General features: G+C 41.3%; 1 protein-coding gene across 3 annotated transcripts in view; it reads right to left on the reverse strand.

Annotated features, from left to right (window-relative positions):
- Positions 1 to 8,244: 8,244 nt before the first annotated feature.
- ITGA3 (integrin subunit alpha 3) overlaps positions 8,245 to 21,320 on the reverse strand; it is a 33,090-nt gene continuing 20,014 nt past the window's right edge. For 2 of the 3 annotated variants that reach the window (XM_031966065.1, XM_031966066.1), the window contains exons 12-26: positions 21,161 to 21,228; positions 20,624 to 20,760; positions 19,664 to 19,813; positions 19,188 to 19,285; positions 18,860 to 19,007; positions 18,320 to 18,388; positions 16,460 to 16,539; positions 16,253 to 16,330; positions 15,213 to 15,315; positions 14,770 to 14,946; positions 14,377 to 14,499; positions 11,764 to 11,877; positions 11,134 to 11,232; positions 10,403 to 10,528; positions 8,245 to 8,681 (exon numbers count right to left, since the gene is read on the reverse strand). In XM_031966065.1, coding sequence (XP_031821925.1) covers positions 8,526 to 8,681; positions 10,403 to 10,528; positions 11,134 to 11,232; positions 11,764 to 11,877; positions 14,377 to 14,499; positions 14,770 to 14,946; positions 15,213 to 15,315; positions 16,253 to 16,330; positions 16,460 to 16,539; positions 18,320 to 18,388; positions 18,860 to 19,007; positions 19,188 to 19,285; positions 19,664 to 19,813; positions 20,624 to 20,760; positions 21,161 to 21,228 — 1,726 coding nt within the window. In that variant the 3' untranslated portion in view covers positions 8,245 to 8,525. Of the gene's footprint in view, positions 8,682 to 9,830; positions 9,980 to 10,402; positions 10,529 to 11,133; positions 11,233 to 11,763; positions 11,878 to 14,376; positions 14,500 to 14,769; positions 14,947 to 15,212; positions 15,316 to 16,252; positions 16,331 to 16,459; positions 16,540 to 18,319; positions 18,389 to 18,859; positions 19,008 to 19,187; positions 19,286 to 19,663; positions 19,814 to 20,623; positions 20,761 to 21,160; positions 21,229 to 21,320 lie in introns of all 3 variants that reach the window. The other variant, XM_031966067.1, reaches the window with a different exon arrangement.

Genomic DNA, 21,320 nt, shown 5'->3' on the forward strand with positions numbered 1-21,320 from the left:
AATCAGATTCAAAAATATCTGCATAGACTAGAATCTCAGGTTCTCTCCACTTTGCCACTTATCTATCCCTGAGTATTATAGAAAAGAAAAACTGCAACTTCAACTGGGTGAAATTTTCTTTAAAAGATTGGGGAAATGGGGTGGAGAGCAGTATAGAGCATCAGACTTAGAATCAGGAAGACCTAGATACAGATCTTAATTTTTACCATTTACTGTGTGATCCTAGGCAAGTCATTTAAATTGTGTCAACTTCCCTTTCCTCATCTGTAAAAGAGAGTTTTAGGCTCCATGGCCTCCAAGATCCTTCCAGCTTTAAGCTTAAGAGCCTATGAATCATACAGGTTTCAAACAATGGACGTCTCTTTCTCTACTGGTAAAGACTGGGAGGAAGTATGCATACCAATCAGATCACCCATCCCTTTAGGAGAATGAAGAGGTTAATCAATAGTTTCCTGATCAATTTGACAAAAGTCCCAATTAGCTAAGTTTATAAGATCTTCATTCTTTGGAATATCTGATAGGCATCTCCCCAAATGTTATCTCAACAAGACATCGATGGAAATGTCCATGTTTTCCATAAGGCAGTGCTCATCAGATGCTCCAAAGGCTCACATATATTATGTAAGCTCATCATATTGATCATGGGCTTCCATCTAATTAATCTCACTTACAGAAGCGTACAATTAAGAAATTGTATGGCAGCCAGATATTACACTGGATAAGAGTGCCAGATCTAGAGTCAGGACAACTCATTTTTTTGAGCTCAAATCTGATCTCAGTCACTTACTGGCTGTGTGACCCTGGGCAAGTCACTTAACTGTGCCTCCATTTCCTTACCCATAAAATGAGCTGGAGAGAGAAATAGCAAACCATTTCAGTATCTTTTTTCAAGAAAATCCTAAATGGGGTCATGAAGAGTTGGACATGACCGAAAATAACCGAGTGAACAATTGAAAATATAGAATAAAGGCTATAGTCCCAGTGTCTTCTGTCTGATTTAGATCATACTTGAATATTATATTGTCCTGGTTCCAAGTCTTTGGAAAGAAGGAAAGACATTGACAAAATATCATCATCCCAGCCCAGAGAAAGTAAGTCAGAAAATTAAGAGAACTAGAGACTAATCATGCGGGGATTCATTAAAGGAATTAGGACTTTTAGCTTGGAGAAGAGAAAAATTTGGTGAAACAAGTTGGCTTTTCTCAAATATTCTTAAGGCTATCATAAATCAGAGGTAGCAGATTTGTTGTGTTTGATCCCATAGGGCATAATTATGAGCAATGAGTAGAAGTTGAAGAGAGGAAAAATTTGATAGAGAACATAAAGAGATCAAAAAACAGGGGAAAGGAACCAAATATGCAAAAATGTTTGTAGCAGGCCTTTTTGTAGTGGCAAGGATCTGGAAATTGAATGGATGCCCCTCAATTGGGGAATGGCTGAACACATTATGGCACATGAAGGTAATGGAATATTATTGTTCCATAAGAAATGATGAGCAGGAGGATTTCAGAAAAATCTGAAAAGACATAAACTAATACTGAGTGAAGTGAGCAGAACCAAGAAAACAATGTACAAAATAAGAACAAGATTATGTAATGATCAACTTTGATAGACTTGGCTTTTTTCACCAGTGAGGTGATTTAAGGCAATTCTAATAGACTTGTGATGGAAAAGTGCCATCTGCATCCAGAGAGAGAACTGTGGAGACTGAATGTGGATCAATGCATAATATTTTCACCTTTTGTTGTTGTTTGCTTGCTTTTTTTCCCCCTTTCTTGTTTTTTTTTTTTTTTTTTGATCTGAATTTTTTTTTTTTTTTTTGCTCAGCATGACAAATATGGAAGTATTTTAAAAGAAATGCACATTTAATCTATATCAAATGCTTGGGGTGGAGGGAAAGGAAGGAAAGGAGAAAAATTTAGAACACAAGCTTTCCCAAAGGTGAATGTTGAAAACTATTCTTTGCATGTATTTGGAAAAATAAAATAACATTGATATGAGGGGGAAAACCCCCCCATCATCTTATGTGTAAAACAATTGGCCTTTGATTAGCCCTTTCACCCCTAATCCAGAATGTAATCACAATATGTCAATGAAGAGTTCAACTTCTTAACAATGAGAACTTTTAGAAAGAGTGGAATGAGCTGCCAATAAAGTTGATGGGCTTCCCTTCCTTGGAATCTTCAACAAGAGTATGTTATGATGGGGCTTTTTTTCTCATACAAATTAGACTAGATTCCCACTGAGGCCCCTTCCAATTCTCAAGTTCTGTGATAAGTAAACTCTAAGGATGATTTTGACCACTGATCTCTTTAAGAGGTATATATAATAAAGTGAATCAGTGGAGTCAGTTTCATTGACTTAGTGAAGGACAGGAATTACCTGTACAAAATAGTTGGTTGGAAGAGAACATTGTGCATAGCAAAAACAAGATTATGTGATGACCAACTATGACAGACTTGGCCTTTTTCAACAATGAGATTATTTAGGGCAATTCTAATAGACTTGTTAGGGAGAGAGCTATTTGCATCCAGAAAGAGGAGTATGATGACTGAATGTGGGGCACAAGATAGTATTTTTACTAGTATTTTCCCCTTTTTTGCTGTTTTTTGCTTGTTTTTTTCTTTCTCAATTTGCCTCTTTTGATCTGATTTTTCTTGTCCAACATGATAAATATGAAGACATGTTTACAAGAATTGTACGTTTAACCTATAAGGGACTGTTTGCTATCTAGGGGAGAGAAAGGAGGGAGAAACATTTGGAACACAAGGTTTTGCCAGGGTGAAGGTTGAAAACTATATTTGCATGTATTTTGAAAAATAAAAGCTATTATTATAAAACAACAACAACAACAAAAGTCAGTTGGAACTTCCAAGGAGTCAAAGCTTGGATTGGTTATAGAATGAGACTCCTGCAAAGTAAAAACCCTTTCTTCTTCCCTTCTTTATCCACAGGGGTCATCACCAGTCTTCTTGACTTATGTCTTGCCATTGCACTCCAGTGACTGGAGGGCTTTGCACAGTCCTGACTTGCAATTCACTTGCAAGTCAAGACATCCTACTCCTGATGTCATTGGTCATTGGTCCTCTCCAAGAAATAAAGATGAACAACCACAACAATCTTTAGCTATGCAAGTAAGAGACATTCCAGGCAGCAGTATATGATACAAAATAAGACATTCTGCATAGACACAAAAAGGCAATAAATAACTCAATGAAAGAGGCAGCTTCAGCTATTCCTTGAATCTGGCAACAGAGAGGATTATGGATTTGAAAGAGCTGGCTTTTTTGTAGTGGTGAGGAACTGGAAATGAGTGGATGCTCCTCTGTTGGGGAATAGCTGAATAAGTTATAGTACATGAATGAAATGGAACGTTATTGTTCTATAAGAAATGATGAAGAGGTTGATTTCAGAGAAGTCTGGAAAGACTTATATGAACTGATGCTAAGTGAAGTGAGCAGAACCAAGAGAACTTTGTACATAGCAACAACAAGATTATGTGATGATCAACTGTGATAGACTTAGCTCTTTTCAATAATGAGGTGATTCAAAGCAATTCCAATAGAGTCATGGCATTCAGAGAAAGAACTAGGAAGACTGAATATGGATCAAAGCATAGTATTTTCACCTTTTTGTTGTTTCTTTGCTTGTTTTTTTCCCCTTTTGATTTTATTTACTTCTTGCACAGCATGACAATTATAAAAATATGTTTAGAAGGATTGCACATGTTTAACCTATATTAGATTGTTTACTGTCTAAGGAAGAAAGAAAAATTTGAAACACAAGGCTTTCCAAAGGTGAATATTGAAAATTACCTTTGCATGTATTTCGAAAAATAAAAAGATATGCAAATGTATTCTTAGAGAGAGAGAGAGAGAGAGAGAATGAACTAGTCCTGGCAATCAAGAATCAAGTTATAGAAAGGAACAAACACTGGGAGCCCATCTGACTAACTTACCCAGCTGAGACACTAAGCTCAAGGGTTATTGCGTAAGGGTTCCATGAAGAGAAGCCTTTTAGGCTCTGTAATAACTGGAACCGTAAGTTGCCTTGGTCACTAGTGTGCTCTACATTGAATTCCCTTTATGTGACTATTCCCACGGATCCTATTAGTGGAAGAATATTTTCTAGGTTATGTAAAGAATGTTACATAACTACTGTTCTGATTATACAATCTTAATAAATACCATTAAGAACTTATCATATCTACTGGCTGATTGTTAATTATAAGCATAATAAGTAAGAGTTTGGGGGCTATGGTGTTACAAATTCACAGAATCATTTCTAGAAGTCAACATAGCAGCCATTCTCTAAGGACCTAACCCACAAGTTTGAGTGCAGGATTAGGGGAACAGCTCCCAGAGTGGATGATATACAACAATTAGAGCTTTCAAAAAAAATTGGACTCTCTCAGCAAGTAATGAGCCCAAAATCTTGAAGTGGAAGCTAGATAGTCACTTGTTAGACATGTTGTAGAAGAGATTCTTGTTCTAGGATAGGTTGGTCTAGTTGACTTTTGTGATACATTTTGGCTTTAAGATTATATAATCCTGTCTTTATTCTTATTCACTCACCAAGATGAATGAATGGGTGTTGATTGTGTTGATAGAAAAATCCAAAAAGGGTTCCAGAACTGGGGTTGATAAATAGGTCAGATTATCTCTTTGCCTCACCCATTGCCTATTAGTTGGACTAGTTAACTTCTAAACTCCTTTCTAATTCCAAACCTATGATTCTATAATATTCAGAAGCTTCCCAACCAAGGCCATTCACTCAGTCTATGTCAAAATGCTTAATACTCCCCTGAAGGAAGTCTTCCCTGATTTAACTTCACCTTTTCCTAGAAACTACACTCTCAATATCTTTATCTATAATCTGTTCTTTTGCATGGATATAGAGATTCAGGAGTCAATTGCGCAAAGTTGATAATTAATCTTTGGGAGCTGTGAAATCCTCATGTGAGAGAACCCAAAGAAAGAAGAAAACTCTCAAAAGAACAATGGGAAACATAATAAAAAGATGTAATGTGGATGGGAAGCCATCAAAAGAGACTGGTAAAAAGCAAACAGGTAGGAAAAAAAATCAAAGGAACAATATCTTCAGAACTCAAAGAGGGATAATATCCAAAAGGAAAAGATGTCAGCAGGATGAAAAGCTGCAAAGAAGTCACTCTATCAATCAATAAGCATGTATTAATTTCCCAGTATGTGCCAGGCACTGCACTATGGTGGGGATACAAACAGTCAAGAATAAAGATTGAGAAAGGCCATCCAATTTGGCACTTAGGAGATCATTGATACATTTTGGAAAGAATGGAAGTGATAAGGTCAGTAGCTAAATTGCAAAGGATTGAGAAGTGACAGGAAAGGAATGATAGGTAAGAGATGTAAATAGCTTTTTAGGTAGTTGGTTGAATGCCAGTTATGCATTTCCAATAGCCAATTGGATATTTCCACCTGGATATATGGGAAAGATCCCATAGATCTTTCTTTCTTTTTTGAGATAGAGTTAAGTGACTTGCCCAGGGTCACATAGTATCTAAACTGGATTTGAACTCGGGTCCTCTTGACTCCAGGGCTATTACTTTACCCACTGTATCACTTAGCAGCCCCTCCATAGGCCTCTCAAACTCAAATTATCCCCACCAAATCCAACTCCTTCTGGAGGCGATCCCTATTTCTGGATAGTCCATCACCATTTTTTCAGGTTCATAGCTTCAGCATCATACTTGCCCCTTATCCCACAAATTTAATTAGTTGCCAAATCTTGTTTCCACCTCCATGAAATTTCTTGCATCTACTGCTTTTTTTCTCATCTAGCCATTATCCTATTTATCACCTCCAGACTCCTAATTGGCTTCCCTGCTTCAAATCTTTCCTTTCTCCAATCTAGCTCCCTCAGTGTGGCCACAGTGATTTCCTTAAAATGAAGAACTGATCATACCATTCTTCCACTCAATAAATTCCACGGGCTCCCTACTGTCTCTAGAATCAAATACAAAGTCTTCCCCTTGGACAACCTTGTTGTTCAGTTGTGTCTAGTTCTCCTCGGGGTGTTCATAGCAAAGCTATGCACTGTAACAATTTGCCACTTTCTTCTCTAGCTCATTTGGCAGATGAGTAAACTGAGGCAAACAGAGGTAGTTGACTTCCCCAACATCATACAGCTAATAAATGTCTGAGGTTAGATTTCAAACCCAGTGCTCTATTTACTGTACCATCTAGCTGGCCTATACATCATCATACATTATTCCCCTTTCCACACTTGGTGGTCCTAAAATATTAGGCTTTTTGCCACTTTTTTCACACTGGACACTCCATCTCCCATCTTTTTGCCTTTGCACTAATCACCTCCATGATTGGAAATCACTCCTCCCCAGCCACACTACCTCTTAGAACCCCTCATCATTTCTCTCAGAATGCTATTCCTACACAATTTTCTACATGAAGCATTTTTTCCCTCCCACCTGCTGGTGTCTTCCCATCCTTCAAATCTGCCTTGTATAACTAAATATGTATCATTTTTCCCTAAAGAATGTAAAATCCTTGAGGGCAAGGGTTTTTATCTCTGTATTCTCAGGATATAATAGGTGATTAATCAAAGTTGCCTGATGTATTTCCATTGATTAGATCCAATTATCAGTCTTTGGTCTCCCTGATTATAGAAATGGGAATTTCCCTCATCAACCTCATCAACTTAAAGAGTCCACAAGTTTTCCCCCTCTCCATCAGAAGGGAAGAACCATGATGGCCCTGCACAAACTCCACCCCCCAGCAGCAGATGTTACCTGATACAAATGGGACAATAGAATGAGAAGCTATCTTACAAATCAGAAGCAATTTATTGGTTGCCACCAGAAGCCTATATACAGTGAAGGCACAAGGGTGGGGAGGGGCTCCCCTGCTACAGTACCATGGAAGGGGAAGGGTATAGAGGGACCAGAGGGGAGAACAAACAGTAGCTTTTTATCATAGCAGCCAAAAGGCCAGACTCAAGAGAAGTCTGTTAACTTCCATTAACTTCCCTTGGGAAGTATTTTGTGTCTTAGCCCCAGTACTGATAATCAAAACTTTGACCTCCAGGAGCCATACTCTCTCTAGTGGTCTCAAACAACTTCCTCATGATGAGGGGCTGGGAGGAAGTACAAGGGAAAAGTGGAGAAGCAGCCGTCATGAAGAGTATTGGTGGAGGGAAAGGTCCAGCTGGAGAAGGGCAAGGGCTTATTTCCAAAGCCTCAAGCCCCAGTCTACATTCATTGAGTCATCTGTTTTCCTCCCCCATTTGCCCTCCTAGGATCTAGGAATGATCACTGCCATTTCCCCTTTTTCTACCCCTAGTGAGGCAAAGAGGTGAGGTGGAGAAGAGACAGACATTCCCATCTCATATCCAACCACCTTGTCAATCCCCCTTCTTTCTTCCAAATCTCCCCATCTGGTCACATCAATGCCATCTCCTTGTATCTCTTACACCCTGCATAGGGACCAATGTCAGGCAAGGATTTGGAGTCTAACTTCCCTCTTAAATGCTCTGAAGTTTCAGTCTTTCACCGGAGAGTGGAGGGGATGTAAATGGCAGGAGCCTTTGAGAAGGGCTACAAAAGAAGCCTTTTTGGTAGATCAAAGGCCTATCAACTTCCCATTTTAGAAGTTTCTCTTTTGCTCTCTGTGAATGGCTAGTGGCCTTAGATGAGGGTCATCTCTGGTCCGACTTGAGCAGTCATCATTGCCCCCCAAGAAGAATCAATCCAGTGGCTATGGCTCAATGTAGGTCCAGTGTGAAGGTCAAGAGTGATTTTTTTCCCCATAAGTCTTGGGGGTTTTCATTCTTCCTGACCCCAGGGGATCAGGGGGTTATGCAAGATTATGGAGAAGGCAGGAAGAGAATGGGGAGGGGCATCCAGGTTTTGGCACCAGCAAAGACTTGGGACATTCCATGCATAGTCATATGTAATGCAAGAAAATCCCTCAAACACCTACATGGGATCACCTGTATGCAGGGACAAGGGGTAATATGAACATGGCCTTAGCAAATGTCTACAGTCCTTGTTCATCTGAAAGATAGAAAATGTAACCTAGGGAAGGAGGAATGAGTAACCAGTACTTGTGTGTGCACAAGCATGTGCACGTGTTGGTGGGGGTGGGAGCAGGAGGGGAAAGGAAGAGAGAGAAGGGGAAAGAGGGAGAGAGAGAAAGAGAGAGAGAGAGAGAGAGAGAGAGAGAGAGAGAGAGAGAGAGAGAGAGAGAGAGATGGAGATGGAGATGGAAAGAGGTGGGGGGAGAGAGAAAGGGAGGCAGGAAAAAGTGGGGAGAATTTGGAAAATAAGGGATAGGTTCAGGAAGTAGAGGAAGGTACTTCCCTGGCCATAGTGGAGATGAGGAAAATAATCCTGGACTCAAAGGTGCTAAGGGCCAAGTGATGCTTCCTGTAGGCAGCAGGAGGCATAACTTATGATAAATAGAACGAAAAAGGTTGGAGTTGGAGGAGTGAGTAGTGAAGTTAGGCACAGATGGAAGCTTAAGAAAATATCAGTAGTATCGGTCCCGATCCTGCCAGTTGGTGACCCAGTGCTTCTTGGGGGGCAGTGTGCCCCCTGGGGGTGGGTACCTCTCCTCCTCCCGTATCCGCACAGCATGGTACTTTGGCATGATCCGGTAATAATGGGTCCGTTTGAAGAAGTCACACTGTTCAGGTGGTCAGGAGGGAATGAAAAGAAAGTAGAGAATCCCCAAGGAGGGAAGAGAAAAAATAAGAAATGTTAGTATCCAGTTATCCAACTGTTTCAAGCTAGCAGGCCAGATATGTTCCAAGAGGAGTATGAACTTGGACTTCCCTCCCCCAGTCTCCCAGTAGAATTCCCCCTTCTCTCTACTTCCCTTTCCCCAAAGAAAATATGGTTCAGGCTTTGCCAGGGCCCTTTTAGATAGTTCCCTCTACTATCTCTTGAAAATCAGGGACCTCCCTTTCCACAACCCAAAATTGTTTATTTCCATCCACCCTCTTTTAGCAGGGGACTTGCTGGATAAAGAGGAAGAGGAATTGAAAAATATAGGCAGAATGGAACAGAAGAAAAATAGAGATGGAAGAACAGAAACTGATGTTCTTGGGTGGGAGTACTACAGGTAGAAAGGAAGGGGTCAGTCAGGAAAAAAGATCCTAACAATTCCAAGCAGGGCAATTGAAGGGAAAAAACCCAAAATATATAAATAAAAATATATCCCCAGGGAGGTTCTTTAAAAAGCATAGAATCATCCAGCATAAAATGTATCCAATAATTCTCTGCCTCCTCCAGGGATCCCACTTGGCTTTGGGCCTGGGGGAAAGAGCTAAGATGGGCCTAGAATTTGCTTAAGAACTAAAGAAAGTGGTTAGGAAAGGATCAACTGTTTCCTAGTCTCTTCTCCAGAAGTTTTGCCCAGGCTGAGATGGAGCCCCAAAAAGCTTAAACTCCTGTGGCCTTTTATGCCCAATGGCCTCTCCTTGATCCCATTTCTCTGATTTGGACAGCTAGCTATGAAACTTAGAAGGAAGCAAGCCAGCCCCTTTAGGGACAGGGGGGAGAGTGGGATGGATAAAAAGAATAGGGGAACCCTTGATTTGTATTTTTACAGTCTTATGTTAGGCCATCAAAGTACTTTCTCTTCCCACAGTGGGTATCTAGAGCCAAGGCAAAGAGGGAAAATCTGAAGACACCTTGGAAGAATTTGAGATGTGAAGAGGGAATCAGAGGAAGAGAAGACAGGACAGACTCAGTCCCACAAAGACTGCAGGAATCTGAGAGGAAAAAGGTTCTTTTGATTTTGGTTTTGTTAGTTTTAAATGGAAGAATTTACCCGGGGTGTGTGTGGGGTGGGGAGGCATGGGTCTCCCCTCAGTAGTCATCGGTCAGCCTCTCCGTCTCAGAAGGCTGGCTCTTCATCTCCGCCTTTTGCCCTTTGGCTTCATACAGGGCTCGAGTGCTAGCTCGTTTGAAGAAGCCACACTGTGGGGGAGGGCGAGGCAAAGTCAAAGGTGGGGGGCGGGCCTGGGTATGTCCCCCCTTGCGGGGATTCAGGGAGTTGCAAAGAGTCAATGGTTGGAGGATGGGACACTTAGGTCCCATTTCTTGGGCCAGGAGGGGTTTGGAAGAGCAGGACCCTGACCCTGTGGTGGTCACAGGGATACGACTGGGGCTAGTGTCCCTTCTCCAGCTCCGAACTATGTCCTTTGACAGAGCTTTTACCCTCATTGTTGCTACCAGGGCAATATACAACTTGGGACTAAAAAGAAATAGGGGGGGTGGGGAGATGGGGGGAAATGGAATGGGAAAGGGAGAAAGTAGGGGAAACGAAGCTGAATTGAGGGTGAAGGGGATTGGAGGGATGGAATGAGTGGGGAAGGGGATGGATGTGGAGGGGGCGCCTACCTTCCAAAGCAAAAGGATGATGAGCCCCAACAGTAACAGCCCAGCTCCCACAGACACCAGGACCAGCCAGAGCTCAATCTCTGTAGGAATCTCCTCTGTCAGTTCTGAGTCAATGTCCACAGAAAACTGGAGTGGATGAGTAGGCAGGGATGGAGGAAGACAGAAGGACCATTCAGCAGGACTCCTTACCGCACCCCCCGCCCCCAAATTCTTTCTTCTCTAGACCCGAGCCATGGGGCTCTGCAATTTGGCTGCCTCCCTGAAGGGGGAGCCTGGAGGCTGAGGAAAAATTCCTGTTTGACCTGCAGAGGTCAGTCTGTTCATCCCTGTGATCCCACAAGTGGAGAATAAAATCTCCCATCAATAAGACTCTCGTGTCTTCTTCTCCCCCCACCCCCAATTCCTGCCCCTAGAACCTACCAGCATAAATGAAAAGATTTCCATATTGGACTTACTGTTAAAAGATAATTCTTAACCTTTTGAATATGGTATAAGGAGAAGAACCTTGGATTGGGAGTTAGGATGGCAGGTTCTTCTTCTGACCATTTCTACCTAGCTTTGTGCAAGTCCCTTTATCTCGCTGAGTCTCAATTTCTTAATCTGTAAATTAAGAACGATACCTCCATTTCTCAGCAGATCGCCAAGATAAGGGAAATGGGAGATCTTTGGAAAGTGGCATATAAATAAAGCCTTAGTTTGAAAGTGAACTTTTATTCTTATTTGTGACTCACCCATGTTGTCTTATTCTCCATATTGATAGTCAGGATGTTGGTTTGGAGGAAAAGGGTAGCCCAGCCATCCACCCTGACTCTGTCAAAATCACTGTAATCCTGCAAGGGAAGGCAAGGCAAAGTAAGAGAGACAGCCACCGTTCCTCATGACCCTCCCTGCTCTACCCCAAGCAGAACCCTTATATCCAGACACCATCGACAAAAGCCCGACAGCAGGGGCAGATTCAGGAGAAGAGGTTCTCATATGCTCAGGTCTATGATGTGTCTTCACAGACGGATCAACAATCACCCTTCTGTTCACTCCAAAGTTTCTCCAGTCAGTTCCCCTCCCCCACAGAGAGTCCAGAAACATCAAAGCCATCTCACACACATGGACAAAATTATCCAGATCCATGTGAACCATAGTTCATACATACTTGCTATATTAGTACCCACAGTCACATGGCAATCCCTCAGAGAGGCAAGTAAACGTGTCAGGCTTCCCACGACTGGGCCACGATGATGGGCCTTCTGTGACACGCCTGGCTGGGCCAGCTCAGTCTTTTTCTCATGTCTCCCCAAAATGTCTGAGATGAAGGAAGGGCACAAAGAGCTCGGACTTCTCTATCCCTCCTAAAATGGGTCACTAACCTCGATGAAGGTGCTATTCCACACTCGTGCCTGCACTGTCATGGTGGAGGGCACTGAGACATCAGGAATCGGGCACTCCAGCCACACACAGCGAGCTCGACCATTGGCACATGACTGGATTGAGCAGAGAATGAATAAGAGATTCTTCTCCAAGTGCCCCAGCCCTCCTTTCATAGCTATTCCCCAGCTGGTCCTTATTCTATCTATATAACCATAGATACTCTAGCCAGACAAGCAGACCCTCATGTCCCCATGTTCATTCCTTGATTCATCCCATGTGCATTTATTAAGTGCCTGCCATGTGCCAAACACCTATTTACTAGAGACAAAACAATGAAAATGAAAGTCAACATACTTGGAGAAACCTGAATAGACTGAACTACACCACTTTCTGTACCCTCTCCAACTTCTCTTCCTTTTTCCATACTCTCCCTTCCCCATTCCTCAAAGCTTTCCCTCACCCCTTCCAATCAAACCCGCTTCCTCTATCTGAAACATTCTTAACCGGGTTTGCCCTAGTTTGTAGCCAGGTGACAAAGTGGATAGAGCAGTGGCCTTGGAATCAGGAAGACTCATCTTCCTGAGTTCAAATCTGGCAGTCACTAGTTATGATGCCTAAGTTTAAATACAGCCTCAGACACTTACTAGCTATAGTTCTTGAATTCAAATCTGGCCTGAGAGCAGAAGCTTGTTTAAAGGCTAGCACAAGTACAGAAAGGTCAAGCACAAAAAATAAGCATGACTTCTCCCAACTGTGGGTAGTCCCTCTTTCTCCATTTTGAAAGAACCAGAGTATGGATCACCTAGAGGAGGTCTTCAGAGTATACCAGAAGAATTAAGAGGTGGGGTCAAATAAGTCAAGCAGGCTTAGAAGAAAATTAAGTGACCTGGTTTTAGATAGAGAAGAAAGTTGATCCAAAGTTAACATATTGTGACTTTTAACATGTTTTCCCTCATTCTAAATTCTTATATTACATCAAATTATTTCAGAGATATAATAATAACAATAGCTAACACATATAGCCTTTTGAAGTTTGTAAAGTGCTTTACAGATATCTCATTTGATCCTCAAAACAACCTTGGGAGAATAGGTTCTATTATTATTTCCATTTTACAGATGAAGAAACTGAGACAGAGGTAAAGTACCTTGGACAGAGTCACACATTTAGTAAGTGTTGGAAGCTAGATTTGAACTTAGGTTTTAGTGACTCCAGGGCTAGCCATTGCTCCATCTACTTCAAGATATTCAAGGGCACAGGGGTGGGGTTCAGGTAGTACTATGTCACTTTGGACATTTCTCTTTCTAAATTAGAAATGTTAGGATTTAAATAATATTATTTCCATTACTTTGCTAAGAAATCCTTCTCGTTTTTAGATAACTCATTCTTAAGAAGTTTTCCCTGTTTTATTATTTTATTAATATTTCCCTGAATTATTCCCTATATGGCCTTGTAGTCCTAAAATGTGCTCTCTGGATCCAAGCAGACTGAATCTAAAGCCTTTTCCACATGATAGCATAAATACCTAAAAGCCTTAAATATCTAAATACTTAAAGTAATTTATGTAATACTTTAATAATTTAAATACTTAAATTTTAATAACTTCAATACTTAAGAGCTACCATTGGATCCTCTCTAAGTCTACTTTTCCTTAGACTAAACATTCTTGGATCCTTCAACTGATCTTTTTCTGGCATGGTTCCCAAGTTCAAATCTGGTCTCAGACATTTACTAGCTATGGATCCTCAGTTCAAATTTGGCCTCAGAAACTTGCTAACCGTGGTTCCTAAATTCAAATGAACAATATGGTTTTAGAGGCTTTTTGCTCCATGATATCCTAATCCTAACCTCAGAGGCCTCTCCCCTTTCTGAGTTAGTAGGTGGAACACTATATTTGAATCTAGGTCTGCTACTCTTTGAACTTAGACAAGTTGCTTAGTTATTCTTGTTTCAAATAAAAAATCCACTATTTGCCTTTTTAAGAGCTTAACCTTTCCATTCCCTTCTTTTCCAGTCTTTTTATACCTTAATCCTCTCTATACACTCTTCTATCTGTTCAGTGATAATCTCCCTCTTTTCTTCATTCTAAACATTTTCTCTGATGCTTCCCATGTGTATAAATTCTCTCCTTCCTCATCTCTGCCTCCTGGCTTCCTTCTAATCCTAGCTAAAATCCTATCATCTGCAAGAAGCCTTTCCCAATTTCCCTTAATGCTACCGTCTTTTCTCTGATAATTATATTCAACCTATCTCATTTATATCTTGTTTGTACATAGTTATTTACATGTTGTCTCCCCCATTAGAGACTGTGAGGTCTTTGAGAACAGGGACTTTTGTTTGTTTGTTTTTAATTTCTTTGTATCTCTAGCTCCTACCATTGTGCCTAGTACATAATAGGTGTATAATAAATGTTTATTGACCTGATTTGATAATTTTCTTTCTTTTTAAAATGAAATGTGAGACTGGATGATTTCCAAGGTCCTTTTCTGCTCTAAACATTATGATGCTCTGAATTTCTGTCTAGGCCCCATCACATTTTTTAGGTTGGCATAAGAGCTCCAGTTAGAGTGACATCAAATCCACCAAGCATCAGCCCCCTTTTCCAGACACTTACCAACACAGTCTCTGACTCTGCCTTCCTGGAAGTGGCCAGGGTGATAGGAGGAGGTGCCTGTGATTCTCCAGGATCCAGCTCCCTTCGCCGGCGTCTCTGGGAAGAGGCTTCATCCTTAGAAATCTGTTGGAAAGAACAGGAAAGATAGGAAGAAAGGGAATAGAGAAAAGAAGGAAAAAAAGAAAGGAAAAAAGACCATATAGATGGGGAGAAGAGGATAAAGAAGAAAAGAGAACCAATCTGAGCCAGAGCAAAGAAAGAAGGCAAGTCTCAACAGGCAAAACATTGAGATGCTTCATTTTCCTAGGCAGAGCTAGCCCTTAGTAATTGTAGAGGTGATATCTAGACTCCAGGTGATCTAGGCAGGAGAGATGAAGAGAAAGATTTGCTTACTGTGAGGTTGAGAGGATTGATGAGGTCCCCAGGTGGCTGGCAATGCCAGGTTCCATTGCCCTGGATGATAATCTCGGTGGGATACAGAAGCCACTTGCCATTACTAACTTCATAGGGCCATTCCAGCCCTAAGACCAGAGTTCCCAAAGATGTCAGTCCCTCATCCACTGGGCCCACCTGGGAGCAAAGAAGACCCCAGGAAGTATGTTAGTGTCAAAGCTACCACCCCACATTGACCTCCTCTCTCCTAAGATGTGATCTGACATTACTATCCCTCCTACTAGCCTTCCATCCTTGTGTCATTATATTCCACCTGCAAGCCTTTTATGATGACTATTTCCTTAACCTAATCAACTAATCCCAACTCTTCCAAAAAGGTCCAACTTCCCCTTTACCACCATCGTCTGACCCAACACCTCTCCTCACCCCAGAACTTTCCATACCTGGAATTCCAAGGTGATAGGGCTCCCCACATCAGTGACATTTTTCATGCCTGACTCTCCCATCACTGTTCCTCCAAAGTAACTCTGTAGTCGGTGATTCACCCTGTACAGGGACAGATAGGAGCTTTAAGGGGAGGTAAGAGTGAAATAGGGACAGCAAGTATAGATGACAAAGATTATAACTGAGGGACATGGAGAAAATAGGGAAGGGGAGAAAGACTATGGGGTAGAGAGAACAAAAGAGATAGGATATAGGATGAAGGAAACAGGATGGGAAATAACACAGGGGCAGGAATTTGTTGACTTGTGTCAACTGAAGGATTCAGGTGAAGGGAAGGGGTGTAACTTATGGAATATATGGAGACAGGGGTCAAGGAAAGGAATTATCTGTGCAAAGATGTTTATAGCAGCTCTTTTTGTGGTAGCAAGGAATTGGAAATTGAGTGGATACCCATCAACTGGGGAATGGTTGAATAAGTTGCAGCATATGGATGTAAGGAAATACTATTATCCTATAAGAAATGAGGAACAGGCTTATTTCAGAAAAGCCATGAACTGATGCTGAGTAAAGGGAACAGAACCACAGGAACACTGTATATAGTTACAGCAAAATTGTGGGATGATTAATTAAGACAGACTTAGTTCTTCTCACTAATATAGTGATATAAGATAACTTCAATAGACATGGGATAGAAAATCTCATCCATATCCAGAGAGAAAACTATAGAGACCGAACATAGATCAAAGAATCCTATTTTCACTTTTTTTTGGTTTGCATTCCTCATGATTTTTCCCCTTTGTTCTGATTTTTTTTCTTTTACAACATGACTAATATGGAAAAATGTTTTAAATGACTGTACATGTCATTCCTTATATCAGATTCCTTGCTGTCTTGAGGAGGGGTGGGTAAAGGAGGGAAGGGAAAAAAAAATTGAAACTCAAAATCTTACAGAAATGAATGTTGAAAATCATTTTCACATGTAATTGGAAAAATAAAATATTTCTGAAATTAAAAAAAGAAAAGAAAAAGAGTTACCTACATGCCAAGAGAGGCCTGGAGTGTATAATCCACCTGCAGCATCAAAGTCACAGGCTTTAGGTTATCCTGGTGACTAGACCTAGGGAGATATAATACAGTGGAGAATGGCAGAGAAAAGGCTTTTTCACCCACCTTGACAAGGGCTGAAAAGTCAGAGTGGGATGCATCTTTAGCCCACCCACCCAGCCCACACCCCACTCCGACTCACGTGGAAAGCTGCATCTGAGCCTCAATATCCCGAGTCTGTAGGGTGATACCAATGACCTCAAAGGCAATAAACAGCTCCATCTTTGAAGGGAAGATGTAATAAGAGAGATTAATGGTCTCTGAATTCCTGTTCCAATAGTCAAAGACAATGTAAAGAAAGTATAATACTGGGAATATATTTATTTGTTCAATATTCCTCTCCTTCTTCTTACTGTTTCTGAGAATCTTACTCCTCTCTTACCCTCACAACTTATTTTCCTCCTCTCCCAACCTCAATTCTTACTGACTGTCTCTTCCCCCCCTTCTCTCTTTGTGCAAGCCCCTCATCCTCAGCCAACTTCTGTGTTTTTAGAGACTGTTTCTTCTTTTTTCTCTTATCTTATCTTTTCACTGTACTTTAGTACAATGCCAACTGTACTATGTATTAAAGTAACATCTGTTTCAATGGCTTTTCTCGTTAAAACTACAATTACTGCATCTTTAAGAGAAAATGGAATCTTGGGGAGTTACTATTTAATTGTCATCTGGACAAAGTTAACAATCCTGTCTGATTGAGACTGTGAAACACAGGCAGAAAGAACTAAAGAGAACTTCTTGAGGAACTGTGTAAGTTAACAGTAAAAAAGAATGAGAAGCAACATTATGAAAGAACTATTTAACTTTTATTCTGCATCCTTAAGAAGTGATTTGTATCACTACAGTCATCAGTAGTTGCAACTTCTACTTAGAGGTTGGCTGGATTGTGATTTTTCATATGCATGATACATTGTTGAAATATTTAAACATGTCTTTGTATTGTTTGTTACAGTGGCAATAAATTACAGCTAGTAACATTAATGTTATGTTTTTTAAACCTGGAAAGGTAGATGGAGAGAAAGATAGAGGGACGAAAAAAGAGAGAAAGAGAAGAAAAGAGAGACAGAAACAAAATGAGGTAGAAGAATAAATAGGGGAAGAAGGGAAGAAGGGAAGAAGGAGAAGCAGAGGAGAAAGGGGATAAAAGAAAAGGAGAAAATTAGAATAGAGGAAGAAATTAGGATAGAGGAGGGAAGGAGAGAGAAAAAAACAGATACAGATGTGAGAGAGGGAAAAGGAAAAAACAGGAATAAAATCTTCTGGGAAGAAGTTTCTCCAGTTTATTTAAAAATTTGGAATGGGGAATCATAGTTAATTAACAAAGAGAGATTATGTGTTTCTATTTTTTTTTTTTTTTGCTGAGGCACTTGGGGTTAAGTGACTTGCCCAGGGTCACACAGCTAGGAAGTGTTAAGTATCTGAGGCCACATTTGAACTCAGATCCTCTGATTTCAGGGCTGGCGCTCTATCCACTGTGCCACTTACCTGTCCAAGTGTTTATTAATTTATGAGAAAATATTAGAATATACCGTTCAATTGCCTCAGAGAATAAATAAGGAAGTAAGCTGATAGTCATCAGAGGAGTGTGAAGATTGTTGTGGCTGTCAACTAATATGCATACACCTGACATCTACATGGACCCTATGTAAGGATGATCATCCCTAGATTTGCTAGAGAGACATTTGTTGAACTGAATGAATTTTCCCAGCCCATTCTCTGTCACTCTCATCCCAAGTAGTTACATGTTTCCTTCTTCACACTTGTATCTCTTCCTATTGAGGAAATAGAAAAAGATAGAACAAAATAAATTCCTAAGAGAAGCATGAAGGAAAAAACCAAAGAAGGCTAGGAATACCAGTAAGGCCGAGGGAGCTTAGATCAGATGAAGAGAGAATAAAGGCAGATGGAAACAAAAAGATAGATCAAGCCATGGCAATCTATCCTACCATTTTGTTTGGGTATAAGATTTACAATGGGGCTCTGTATCCTTTCCTGAATTACTCACCTTCTGGTTCCTTTTAAAAGGGTTTCCCAGCTCACATAGGATGGTCTCATTAGCCTGGCAAGCTCCAGCCTTGGGATGGGGATGAGATGGGAAAAAGATTTGGAGAACAGGGAAAGTTAAGTCAGATTTAGTCCAGGCCTTTCTCAAATATGCTTCAAAGGCAGAATCCACTGATTCACTGACTCCCATCCCTTCTCCATACACAAAATGGGGAACTGTTGCTTTCTCCCCTAGTGGAAGACTTAGAAATCTCCATCCCAAGAAATTCTAGACTTGGAGGTTAAGTGAGGGGAAGGCAGCAAGGATGCTAGGCCAGCTCGGGTAATGTTCAACCAGTTCTTCCAGCCCAACTACAAATAGCAACAGGGGGATTGTTTATTAAACAGAAATAGAGCTGGAGGCTGGGGGAGGTACACAATGAATCCCAATGCATTCAAATCAGCATGCAAATGAACATGGATAACGATATCCCTTCTATTCTCCTATTCAGATTTCTGGAGGTTCTAGTGAGCAACTGGGTATGAAAATGGGCAGACTCACAGGGCGGACAGAGGAGAAAAGTAAGGCTGGAGGCAAAACTAAGGTGAGCAAAGCCTCATGAGCATCTTCTCCAGCTCGGTCCCTGCTGGGCATGTTGGTTACATTGATGTTCAGGAACAGCTTTCGGACCTCCTTACTGTACTGAAGTCTAGAAGTTGAGATGGAAAGAAGGGTGGGGAATGAGTTGCCCCCACCCTTCAGCTCCCTTTTGGTCAATCAAGGGGACCCAGTTCGTCTCCATCAAGCACCATCAGTACAATGAGGCATAGATAGGTCTGGTCCCCTGGTTACTAAACTGGCTATTCAGGGGCCCAGCCTGGTCTCTTACCTATTGATGGGCTGTAGCTGTTCAGACAAGAAAGCAGCCTGAAGCTGTAAGTTACTATCACACTTATTGTCAGTACCACATTCCTTCTGGAACTGAATCTGGAGGTATGAAGAGAGAAGGTAAAAATCAGTAAGATGGTAAAGATTTTCAGGAAATGATGATTCCTACAAATTCTAATGTCAGGAATAGTTTTCCTAGAAGGGAAATGTTGTCACCTTGCCCCCAAATTCACATACAATAGGACATAACAGAAAACAGATAGTTTCCTATCCTTAGCCCTTGAAGGTCCTCTTGAGAGCAGAGTGCTCCCGGTCCTGAGCCTTGAAGTATATTTTATTATCCTCCTCCTTCTCAGGCTTACCTCTCTCTCAGCTACTTTCCCCCCAGACCCCCAAGTTTTCCCTTCCCTCCCCTTACTTAGCCCTTTACCTCAGGCTGGCCCTCATTATATACTCCCAAATGACTACTTAACTGACCTCTGTTTGGTTCTCTCTGGGCTGGGCCTCATTAAGGATAGGAAAGGCATCCAGGGAATGGAGTCCAAGGCGTGGGTGCTTAGGAAGCTTTTCTGGTAAAGAGTAGTTCATGAAGATGGAGATGGGGCGGAGCTTGTCCCGAATATTGTCCTGGGAGAGGGGAGAGAAGCTGAGGATCATACTCCTCCACCCATAATTCTTTCCCGATTGGAACTTTCCTCCAGAGAGACCTCCACATATAATCCCTTGAGGACACTATTTCTGGACCCCAGAATCCTTTCAGTGGCATATAATGGCATATAATACTTAATGAAGGAATTAAATCAGGTGTATCGTCATCATAGTTCTTGTGTTTATAAGGCATTTTTTAAGGTTTGCAAAGCACTTTACAAGTAGGATCTCATTTATCCTCACAATAACCCTGTGAGGTAAATGCTATATTATAGATGAGGAAACTGAGGTAGACAGTGGTTAAATCAGAACTTAATGCGTGCCTATTACACTTGACTGTATTCCAAGAATTTGTAGAGGAAGGAAACAGGAATTTACTAAGTACCTACTATGTACTAGCCATTATTTAAATATTTTATAAATCTTATCTCAGTTTGATACTCACAAAAGCCCTGAGAGGTAGGTATAGTTATTATCCCTAGTTTACAACTGAAGAAACTGAGGCAAACAGGGTTAAGTAACTTGCCCAGGGTCACACAGCTAATAAATGTCTGAGGCCAGACTTCAACTCGATTCTTTCCAATTCCAATTCCCAGTGCTCTACTGACCTCACTGGCTCCCTAATTTGAAGATCGCCCCTTTCTTGGATTCTTTGTAGCCCAGATCCTTCATCTACCCATCTGTATCATCAGCTGCTTGGCTCAAATGGTGTCAGCTACTTGAAATCATCTCAGATGGGAATGTTTTCACATAAACACACAAGAACATGCACTCCCGCCCATTCCTCACCACCAGAAGCAGATCAAGGGTTTGGCAGTGTGTTTCAGGCATGGAAAACAGTCCATGGTAGGTAGAAGAAAGACTCTTAGCAAACCGGACTCGGGGTGGGCGTCTATCTCGATCTGCCTCCAGGGTATATGCCAGGGCTATGAGAAGGTAGCAAGGAGGTTAACCAGGGAGAGCATGCAATAGAGTAAGAATAATAATTATAGTTTATATTTGTCTAACACATAGAGAGGACTCACAGCTGGTGTTTCCAAACTGCTTTACAAAGCACTTTACATAAACTACTTTCTCTGATCCCCATAACAACCCCAACAAGTACCTACTTAGAGCTAACAACTCTTGTTAGACCCATCTTACAGACAGGGAAACTGATACTCTGAGAAGTTAAAGTGGCTCACCCAAGGTCACAAAACTAGCAAGTAGCAGAAATGGGTCTTGAACTCCTCACTGAATTCCAAATCAGTAGGGCTTTTTTTTTATATTACATCCCCAAGTCCCATGCCCAGATCCCCTTCACCGCCCTCATTTCACAACACTCACTGATGTTTCGTCTGTAGTTTGGATTCCCTGCACTTTGGTTGTAGGCGAAGCATACCTCGACCTGAATGCTACAAGGACCACCAGAAGGAGGTCAAGAGAAAGAGACAATAAGCATCCTTAGATCCCACCTTCTTCCCCTCTTCCTCCTCCCCACCTCAAA

This window comes from Sarcophilus harrisii, chromosome 4, assembly GCF_902635505.1.
Source record: "Sarcophilus harrisii chromosome 4, mSarHar1.11, whole genome shotgun sequence".
Taxonomy (NCBI): Eukaryota; Metazoa; Chordata; class Mammalia; order Dasyuromorphia; family Dasyuridae; genus Sarcophilus; species Sarcophilus harrisii.